At 38.5% G+C, this 11,513-nt stretch overlaps 1 protein-coding gene across 1 annotated transcript in view; it reads right to left on the bottom strand.

Moving 5' to 3' along the window:
* Positions 1-5,050: 5,050 nt before the first annotated feature.
* LOC140848629 (serine/threonine-protein kinase TAO1-like) overlaps positions 5,051-11,513 on the bottom strand; it is a 50,134-nt gene continuing 43,671 nt past the window's right edge. Inside the window, exon 14 of the mRNA XM_073232898.1 lies at positions 5,051-8,747. Coding sequence (XP_073088999.1) covers positions 8,421-8,747 — 327 coding nt within the window. The 3' untranslated portion in view covers positions 5,051-8,420. The remainder of the gene's footprint in view (positions 8,748-11,513) is intronic.

Below are 11,513 nucleotides of genomic sequence, written 5' to 3'. Positions count from 1 at the left end.
TTTTTGGTCATTATGAATAAAGCTGCTGTGTACTAGTTCCTGTGTGCCAGTGTTATAATTTCTTTTGAGTAAATGATAACTAGTTAAGGACTTACTCTATCCTAGTAAATGTTTATTTAACTTGATAAGCATCTGTTAAAGAGTTTTCCAAAATAGTTGCACCATTTTACACTCCCATCAGCAATGTAATGAGTTTCAGTTCCCCACCTGGCACATTTATCATTTTTTTTTCTATTTTATTTTTATTATTTTTTGGTATCATTAATATACACTTACAATGAACAACATTGCAGTTGCTATACTGCCTTCCCCGTGGCCCCCACCCACCACATTATGTGTGGTAATCATAATGCTCCTTTTCCCCCCTATCCCTCCCTTTCCACCCATCCTCCCCACTCCCTTTCCCTTTGGTAACTGTTAGTCCCTTCTTGGTAACTTGTGATCTGAAGACTACCATTAGGCCAAATGGTTTCTCTTCCCTTGTATGAGTGAGATTTTGTAAATTTGAATATAAATGAGGGAAAAATTAGTCCACGTGACTATAAAGAGGGCTACCAGAATTCAGTAGAAATTATAAATGCACAATAAAGGAAGAGTTCACAGCTTCAATTTCTTTTTCTAGACAGTGTTCAATAAAATTAGTTTTTCACAAAGAAGCATTTCCAATGCAGACCTATTGTAATGATTTCATAAAAGTTCAGACAACATAACCAGAGACACAGCAAAATACACTTCAGTCAGAGTCCTTGTGCACTAGAGGCAAGTCTGCTAAATGTACAGCACACTCTTCATCCTTTTAAGGAATCTGAGCATGGGAAACTTCCAGTTCTTACCAACTTAGAGGGCCTTTTCAAAGGCAATGCTACAAACTGGTGGGAGCCCTATCACGTTAGATGAGGCAAAACAGAATAGCGAATTTGTTTTTCTTTAATAATGATCTGTATTTTGGTAAGCAGCTCCAAGATGGCAGCCCAAGATGTGACTTTTCCCCTTAGAGGAAGAAGTTTATCTAAAAAACAGAAACCTCCTTATATCACTAATAGCGATTCATACTTATATACTTAAACATATTATTTCCTGAATTGAATACACACTAGACACTTTACAGTGGGAGAATGGGACAAAAATATGCAGGACCATATAAAATTCGTCGGAAAGGGCTGCTGTGTTGGGCCAAATCTGTGCTTATATAGTAGTGGCTCAGAAGGGGCAGAAGGTGCGGGAAGAACTATTAGCAAGCAGGAAGAGGCAGCTGGAGAGAGAAAGCCCCCTGCCAACCCCATATCCCTCCCCCAGTGGCCATGGCCTGTAGACTTTAGTTTAGGAGAACCTTAGATGCCATAACCGCAACTCCTTTCTTGGCTATTTTGGTCCTTAGCAAAATTAATAGTTATTAGTATTAATGGAGTACAGAAAGTACAAGGATCAACGGCATCACTAAGAAAAATGTAGAGATAGCGCACATGAAGATTATGTGATTGGCTATCATCTTTGCAGAGGAATCACCACCAGTGTTTTTCAATCTCCATGGTTCGTTTCTCTCCGCATCACTTATTTTTTACTGTATCACGACACAGACCCATGGAAACACTAAGTGGCTCCATCCCCAGTACTTTTTACTGCATTGCATCTTATGGATCCACATTTTACCCAGTTTTCTTCCCACCCACACAAGTGCTAAGAGGGTATTAAAAAAGAAAAGATAGCATCTAATGACCATCTTTTCATAAATATCAACCCAGAGTACTCACTCTTAAGAAACACATGCATTCTTGCCTTAACTGAGGACTGAAATAACCAAGTAACAGAACCTTAAGTGCCCTGATGGAAATGTACAGTATGAGATACATCCACCTATCTATACACACATATGGGCACTCATGTGTATATACAATATATACATACAAATGATAATAGCTATACCAAAAATGTGCATACTTAACAGCTTTTTAAAAAGCCAGTAGATCATGGTATAATACAATTCATCTCCACTAGTGAATGGCACAAATGGAGAAATGCAAAAGAGGTGTTTCAAGTACAATAAAGTCATATTTCACAGGTGAAAATGAAGAGTATTATTCCAGTGTCCAACACAATGTACTCTATGAAAGTTTAAAATGCCAGATATTTAGTACTTAAAGTAGAAAGTTACTAAAGTCTGCCTTATGGTCTGAAAAAGACACTCATAACAGAGGTTTTGGTTTTTGAAAAGGGGGTGAGGAAAGAGGCGGGAGTGGGAAGGAGTGTCAAGGACAGTTTCTTAGTTTGCTGAGTGGTGTTTATCTGATGTCTAGGCAGCTGAACATCATGATGGTTATGCTAAAAAGTTCAATTTACTGGTAAATCCTTGGCTTAGAGAACTAAGCGTATTATACCTGTGGGTGTGGCTTTAAATGCAGGACTAGTCATCTCCAGGTATAGAGATCACTGAAAAGAATGGCAGTTCTGAATAAAAATAATATAAATACATTTTCCAGCTAACCTTATATATCAGTGAAAATACCTGTAGATACTGTAATTTGGGGATACAGCTGATTTTAATAAACAGAGAAAAAAATATGTATGAAAGGAAGGGAACCCAATTAAGGATTATCTCAAGGTATGAGGTTTTACATTTTCAAAATGTTAACTTAAAAGAAGGGAGAGATAGTGAACACAGGAAACTTTTTACTGCCAAGTTCTGGATACCAGATATAGCATTTACAAATTTCTGATATGCTGGACAAATTTCCCATATTTTTTATTTTCTTAAACACATACATATTAAGTGAACACCAGCACTGGGGAGGAGGTAGTATTAGTTTAATCAAAGGTTGACATTTGTACACTGATTGAGAAAGTGCCTGCTTCTTTCTTTAGGATCTTTCAAAATCCTTCAGATTTTCCTGCTTTTACTCTTTGATGATTCCTACCATGATTGAGATTCCTCAGAAGTTAATCTTACAAACACACACAAACCAATCTGAATGATTAATCTGAATTAATTTGAATCTTTTTGCAAACTATATATATTTTATTCATTTTATTTTTTTTCAAACCATATATATTTTAATTCAAATTAACTTAATGGAATAATTCAAGTATAGTGATGTAAAACTGGCTCGGGTCCTGTGGCAAAAACGAAGCCCTACTGGACAGACATTTGGAGTCAGTGTTCAATCACGATTTTACAAGTACATGTAGTCTGCATGAACTCAGTAATTCAGTTTGACTAATTTAAGTCCATTTCGATTTTAGAGTTTTATATGCAAAACTGATCTGCTTCAGTAAAGGAGCCAGATCTAGTAAGAATTTTTTAAAAGGTATCAAATTCCATTATATTTTTGGACATTTTATAAATTCTAAAGGTTGGTCCTATCACTTTCCTCTAAACATGTAGATATCTCAATTTGTCTGAGATACTGTACAATATTTGAATGCAGAAGAGCTATTGAAATAATTAAGTCCCTTTCAGTAGAATCAAGTACATGTTATGTCCACCTAAAAACTGGTGATCTCAACCGTGGCCAGGAGGACGACGGACCAGAGCGCTACATGAAACACTGCCTATGACTGTGTGTGAATTCTACTGCGATCTTGGTTTTAAAAATATTTACACTGAAATATTAATTTTTCTCCCAGTTCCCATTAAATGAATGCTAGAAAGTCCTAAAGGGGTGGATTCAGGCAGACTGGGCTGACGTACCTGGAGAAGACTTAAATTGGTTGAGAAAACCAAGATTTCAATGGTGATTGGTCTGGTCTAGGCGGAGAGCATCACTGAGAGGCCGTGGAGAATGCTACCTTGGAGCCCTCTGTGAAAAGCAGGAGTCTGTCAGCAGCAGGGCTCCTGGTTCTTCAAGACAACTGGGGAGAGGGCAGGACAGCAACCTAAAGGAACTTGGAGCGCTCACGGGGAAGGACATTTTTTCCCTTCAAGTCATATTCATGGCTCCCCACCCACCTGCAGCTCAGTCTCCACACTGGCGGTGGGCCCCCAAGTCACATCTGACTGTCAGCATCAGGTGGATCCTTCATTACAAAAGAAAACAAAATAAAACAAAACACACCCCTCTCTGGAAAAAAGAAGTTAGCTTTCGTCAAGAGATTTCCTGACCACCATAACTCACTGTAGTGTTTTTTTTTTTATTTGCCAAACTTGCTGGTTCCTTTTCAGTAGTACGTTAGCACCGAGGCTTTAGACTTCTGCAAGTGGTATTTTCTGTCGTGTGATGTTAACATGATGCCAAGCAATCACTAAGTCTCAAGAAACTACAAGTTTGTAAAGTATTGCAGCAACAAAAACAGCAATCAACAACAGAAAAAAAAAAAAAAAAAAAAAGGAAGAGGACCTGCACATGCAGCAAAACCTACAGTGGTGCTGAGGGTTAGTCAGCCCTGGTAAAGTCACAGGCTCAGTGACTCCTGGCTCACTCGGCAACTAAGCACTTAAATAACGGGCTATTCTACTTGTAAACAGGAAACCCCATAAACCAAAAGGGGGTAATCGATTTATGTCTAAGTAGTGTGATGAGAATTCCAGGAGATGGTGGTCTGTAAATACGGCATCATTCAAATACCTCTGGCCTTTGATTTGTATTGGCTACATGTCTTTGTTTTTGTATAAACAAAGTAAAAGTACTGTTTGGGGTCTTGGAAGTTAACAGAGCTTAGCTCAGCTAGGATGACGTATCACAGCATAAGCAACAAAACGTCAGGATATACATAGGCTTCATCTCCTCACTCTGCTACTGAACATACCCGTCATATGAACTTTCAGGGGCCCCTCTCACCCTTTTTGTCTTCCCCTTTGGAGGCTTACAAGTTTGACAATGTAATTTCCACAAAACTTGGGATCTCCTGAAGCACCTCCATCTCACCATACCACAAAGAAGGCACAATTGAATGGACCAAAAAAAAAAAAAAAAAAAAAAATCCCTGACAAGCTTGCAGCATTCAGAAAAAGAATTAGGTTGTCTTCTACTCTCTGAAAGAGTCAATGCAACCCTTTAGTGTTCATGGATTTCCACTTTTTTCCTACTCCAAATGAGGCCAATTTAATAAACAAAAGTCAGACAAAATACATTTATTTAATAACCAAAATACATTGGTGAGGGGATACAGGTGTGTTTCCATAATAACTTGTTTTAGCATATGCTGGCTGCTGTGAGCGGCTCATAAGAACCTGGGGTATATAGAGAAAGGCTTTAGATCTTTTCACAAATTTCTTAGGATAGACTTGTCCAAAAGTGATGAGTCAAGCCACGTTGCTGAATTGTTTTTGCAGTTTTCAGAAAATACCCCCTATCTAACCAGTTTCTTTTTACCACGTGCACTGTATGTGTGTGTGTGTGTGCATATTTAATAAACACACATACACACCAATTCCCCTTTACATAAAATTTCCCCAAAAGTTAAAAACAAAACAAAGCACAAAACCTGACAGCTAAATACTATGACATCCCAATTAGTAAACACAAAACAGAACGCTTTACAAAAATGAATAAAATATACCATCTGTACTCAGCTTCCACATGGTAGCACCCAAGCGAGGAGGCTGCTTGTGATGATGTCTACAGGGAGTTTCCTTTGCTGGACTGTTCCAGCAGAATGGCCATTCTCAATTATTTTGATTTGGTTGTTGATCCATTGATTATTTAGGAGCATGTTGTTAAGCCTCCATGTGTTTGTGACCCTTTTTGCTTTCTTTGTGCAATTTATTCCTAGTTTTATGCCTTTGTGGTCTGAGAAGTTGGTTGGTAGAATTTCAATCTTTTTGAATTTACTGAGGCTCTTTTTGTGGCCTAGTATGTGGTCTATTTTGGAGAGTGCTCCATGTGCACTTGAGAAGAATGTGTATCCTGTTGCTTTTGGGTATAGAGTTCCATAGATGTCTATTAGGTCCATCTGTTCTAGTGTGTTGTTCAGTGCCTCTGTGTCCTTACTTGTTTTCTGTCTGGTGGATCTGTCCTTTTGAGTGAGTGGTGTGTTGAAGTCTCCTAAAATGAATGCACTGCATTCTATTTCCTCCTTTAATTCTGTTAGTATTTGTTTCACATATGTTGGTGCTCCTGTGTTGGGTGCATAGATGTTTATAATGGTGATATTCTCTTGTTGGACTGAGCCCTTTATCATTATATAATGTCCTTCTTTATCTCTTGTGACTTTCTTTGTTTTGAAGTCTATTTTGTCTGATACTAGTACTGCAACACCTTCTTGTTTGCATGAAATATCTTTCTCCATCCCTTGACTTTTAGTCTGTGCATGTCTTTGGGTTTGAGGTGAGTCTCTTGTAAGCAGCATATAGATGGGTCTTGCTTTTTTATCCATTCTATTACTCTGTGTCTTTTGATTGGTGCATTCAGTCCATTTACACTTACAGTGATTATTGAAAGATATGTACTTATTGCCATTGCAGGATTTAGGTTTTGGTTACCAAAGGTTCAAGGTTAGCTTCTTTACTATCTTACTGTCTAACTTCACTCACTTATTAAGCTATCATAAACACAGTCTGATGATTCTTCATTTCTCTCCCTTCTTATTCCTCCTCCTCCATTCTTTGTATGTTAGGTATTTTTTTTCTGTGTGTGTGTGTGTGTGTGTGTGTGTGTGTGTGTGTATGTGTGTATGTGTGTGTGCTCTTTTGTGTTTCCTTTGACTGCTTTTGTGGGTAGTTGATTTTGGTTTTTGCCTTTAGTTAGTAATTGATTGGTCCGCTTTCTTTGCTGTGATTTTATTTTCTCTGGTGACATCTGTTTAGCCTTTCCCTCAATTTTTGCTTTTCTGGGAATTGTTTAATCCCTCCTTCATATTTAAATGATAATCGTGCTGGATATAGTATCCTTCATTCAAGGCCCTTCTCTTTCATTGCATTAAATATATCATGCCATTCTCTTCTGGCCTGTAAGGTTTCTGTTGAGAAGTCTGATGATAACCTGAAGGGTTTTCTTTTGTAGGTGACTTTTTTTCTCTCTCTGGCTGCCTTTAGTACTCTGTCCTTGTCCTTCATCTCTGCCATTTTAATTATTATGTGTCTTGGTCTTGTCCTCCTTGGGTCCCTTGTGTTGGGAGTTCTGTGTGCTTCCATGGTCTGAGAGGCTATTTCCTCCCCCAGTTTGGGGAAGTTTTCAGCAATTATTTCTTCAAAGACACTTTTTATCCCTTTTTCTCTCTCCTCTTCTGGTACCCCTATAATGTGGATATTGTTCCATTTTGATTGGTCACATAGTTCTCTCAATATTCTTTCACTCCTGGAGATCCTTTTATCTCTCTCTGTGTCAGCTTCTCTGCGTTCCTGTTCATTGATTTCTATTCCATTAATGGCCTCTTGCATCTCGTCCATTCCGCTTTTAAGTCCTTCCGGAGATTGTTTTATTTCTGTGTTCTCCCTCCTTAGCTCTTGCATATTTCTCTGCAAGTCCATCAGCATGGTTATGACCTTTATTTTGAATTCTTTTTCAGGAAGATTGGTTAAATCTATCTCCTCAGATTCCCTCTCAGGGGAGGATGGATGTCTGGCTTAGTCTGGTCTGTATCAAATTCTTCTGCCTTTTCATGGTGATAGAGGTAGTCGTAGGCACTTGGCATGTGTGTCAGCTGGGAGATCAAAGTCCCTTTCCACTTGCTCCTGGCCTTCCTTTCCTGGGAGAACGGTGACCCTTAGTGGCTTTTACTGGGCAGCTGCGTGCAGATGGGGTCTCTGATTCTTGCCCCGCTACTGTGGAGTAAGCTCCGTGCGGTTGCTGTGGGCGTGGCCACTTTTAGGCTGCTGCTCTGCTGTGGTGGGGCCGCGCCAGAGGGGGAGTGGGCGGGAGGCTGTTTATCACTGTGGGGGGCCGCCAAGCTATGTTGTCGCCCAGGGGGTTGGGGCACCTGGAGTTCCTGGGGATTCCCAGCTGCTGGGCTGTATGCCGGGATGCCTCCATCCAGCTGTGAGGCCCCTGTCCCTTTAAGACCTTCAAAAAGCACACGCTTTTCTTTTGTCCCAGGTGCGCCGGCCGTGGGGACCCGCTCGCAGGTTTTACTGTTCAGTTTCCCTAGTATCCAGCACACCACGCACTGTGTGTCCATGCTCTGGTGCGGATGGCTAGGGCTGGGTATTTAGCAGTCCTGGGCTCCCTCTGGTCCTGCTAGGCCACGGCTTGTATCTTATCCCCTTCGTGAGGCACTGGGTTCTCGCAGATGTAGATGTAGCCTGGCTATTGTACTGTATCTTCTGGTCTCTGTTTTAGGAATGGTTGTATTTGTTGTATTTTCAAAAATATATATGTTTTTGGGAGGAGACTTCTGCTGTCCTACTCACACCGCCATCTTGGCTCCTCCTCACCATTCTCAATTATTAGGTCATGTGTAAGACATGTGTGACCCATTGGATATTTGTCAAGTGACACTGGTGCTTCTGTTCATGCCCTGTTCCGTTCATCCCCCGGCAGCTGTCTGCCTCAGAACCCGAAGGCTATTGCGAACTCACATACTGCTACCTCGGGGTACCCCATGCATTGGCTCAGAAGGGTGACCTGCATCGCTGGGGACCCACCTTGTATTGGATGGCCCCAGGCTTGTGGTAGGCCACCTATGGGATGCACCCTGTGAGGAGCTCCGGGGGGGGTTTGGCTGAATGCCTCAGGGGCAAGGTTAGAGAGGTCGTTTCCAAAACCTAGTCCCTCGCTTTCAGATTTGAAAGCTTTCATCTCTTTTGCTCGACGCTCTAGCAGGCTTCGTATTCTTTCACTGCACTCATTCTGAAATGTCAATATCTCTTCTTCCATCTGTTGTGGGTTGGTGGGGGGAAGCAAAAAGAAAGCTCATTTATTTTAAAAAATATATAAACTACAGAAGCAATAATTATTCTGGTTTAAAGTGAATCATAAAAATGTCCACTCTGGCTATTTTAAAGGATGTACATTTAAAAATCAAAGAGATGTACTGTAGGAATCATATATAACTTATATTGCTAAAATGTGTAAAATTAAGTTCTTAAAAGCAAAGGTAATAATCTCTATTGAAATAATAAATCAAGGCAATTATCATGAATGGCTACCAAAACCATTAGGTAAAAAGATTGAAAAAGAAAATGTGTAAGGAGAATGTAGCCTTATTAGATACACCGTAAGGTCACTCTAATGTAATAAATATGGTATTGGTGTAGGAACCAGTAATTAGTAAAATAGAAACAGAATGAAGTTTGTAAGTTTTTAATGCAGGACAAAAGCACTAATTAATTTAATGGGAAAAACAACACAGGCACAAGTGGCTAACCATCTGGAAGAAAATAAAAATGGAATCTCATCTGATACCATATTCCAGAAAGATCAGAGCATTAAGTGAAAAACAAACAGAAACCATAAAGTTTCCATTAGAAAGTTAGGAGACTCTATGTACTTAGAAATCAGTGGTTGGGTAGCCGTCAGAATCAGTTTTGGACAACTCAAAGGTTTACAAATATATATAGCTGACTAGAAATAGTTTTAGTGTGAAAAAATACATAATAGTCAATGACAATGGGAAGAAGTTGATGGAGAAATTGTTGATGAATGAGAATATCTGAGCCCACTCATCAAATATGACTTCAAAGTGGGACAACTAGACATTATATAGCTTTTGATGTGATGCAAAAGGAAGTGTAACACAGTAACCCTTATGAACATTCCTCGCAAAAATTTTTAAAAGGAAAAAAATTAATGTAAATGTAATCATGCCCCTAGATCTAATGACCAGTTTACAGGAAATGCAAAGTAAAGAGGAATGCATTAAATGACACCATGAGGATGGAATCAGCCAAATTCAAATGTGAGAATTCCTACAAAGCAAATGACCCAGTCCACAGTAATAAAAAAAAAAGGGCACAGGAGACTAAAAGGCTTAAAAGACAATCAAATGCAACGTCTACACCATGTTTGGGCCCCAATCTAAATAAACCAAGAAGACCTTTTTTTAGATACAAAGGGAAATCTAAGTATGGACTGAGTATTAGGTAATCTTAAACATTTATTATAATTTTGTTAGTTAACACAATGGAATTATGACTATGTTGAAGTAAAAGAGTCCTTATTTCCTTATCTGTGTTTGCAGTGAAATGATTCTATGCTGGGATTTGCTTTAAAATATTTCAGATACTCTGCCCCCTATCCTGCTCCCCTAAAAAGCTGCATGTGGAGTTGGGAAACAGATGAAATATAAGCAAGATACTGATAGCTGTTGAAGTTGCGTAATGAGTATTTGGGGACTTCATTGTACTAGTTCTTAATAATTTCACTAATACTTTTTGTTTGAAAATTTCCATGATACAAAGTTTTTAAAAAATAGGAAATAAAGAGTATTTGTAAAGAAGTATTAAATTAGGTTTTAAGATATTTGAGGACTTACGCCAATAGTCATTGTTCTCTACACAGAAATCTAGCTCAACAAATGTGCTTAATTTTTATGTATCTTTTTTTTATACTAAGTTATCATTGATATACAATCTTATGAAGGTTTCACATGAGCAACATTTTGGTTACAACATTTACCCATATTATCAAGTCCCCTCTTATGTATCTTTTTTAAAGTGCCCTTTTAAAAACACACAATTTAGCATGGAAACACCTGGAGGACCTGGAGGACAATTCTTGTTTCATTTGGAGGCTGAAAGCAATCTTCAAACAGAATTATTACACATCTAGAAACAACTAACATTCTCTCTGGTTCCACCTCTATTTTCAGATGACTGTTTCTTATCTGTACAACCAGTAGGCACAAAGTACAGAAAATACAGATGTTACAATGTTTTCAAATCATACCATGGGTATATCACTGCCTTGGTAGTTGCCAACTGACTGACCCCAAACTACTTTATAGTCATGCACTTCACTTGAAATATAAACATGAGCCCTAAAAATCAAGCAGCAACTCAAAGCACTGTAGATTTATTCCACTGTTTCTTTTATTATTTTTAATACTAAATCTTATGCATGTCTATTATCAAATACAAACCACCACAACCAATCTACCATATTAAAAGAGCCATTATAAGTATTAGTTCAACTCACTTTAAGTGTGATTTGTCTTTATTTTATTCAACACCTCATAAGCATTTTTCCACATTAATACTATTTTTATAGCCATTATTTAAATGGTTGAGTAAGATTTTATTAAGTGGCTTGGTCATAAGCACTTAATTATTTTACATGGTTAGGTGTTTAAAACCATTATAAACTATGCCATAATTAACATATTTATGCATATTGCTTTTCCTGTATTCAGGATTTCTTTTCTCTAAATTCTCTAAATTCTTTGCTTAACATTTTCAAAGATCATTGATATACTTCCAAATTGCTTTCCAAAATGCATTAACAATGTATGAGAGTGCCACTGCACTTCTGGCAATGGTATCAGCCCTATGCCAACATTTTACCTGGTTTCGTAGAACATAAAGGCCTTAGTTCATATATTGAAATGACTACACCTAAGATACTAATTAGCACTCTTTAACTCGGAGCCACTAGGTGGAGCTAAAAATAGAAATAAAACAGTACCAATACTTCTCTCATGACACT

This window comes from Manis javanica, chromosome 4, assembly GCF_040802235.1.
Source record: "Manis javanica isolate MJ-LG chromosome 4, MJ_LKY, whole genome shotgun sequence".
In the NCBI taxonomy this organism is placed as follows: Eukaryota; Metazoa; Chordata; class Mammalia; order Pholidota; family Manidae; genus Manis; species Manis javanica.
This window is presented reverse-complemented; position numbering and strand designations above follow the sequence as displayed.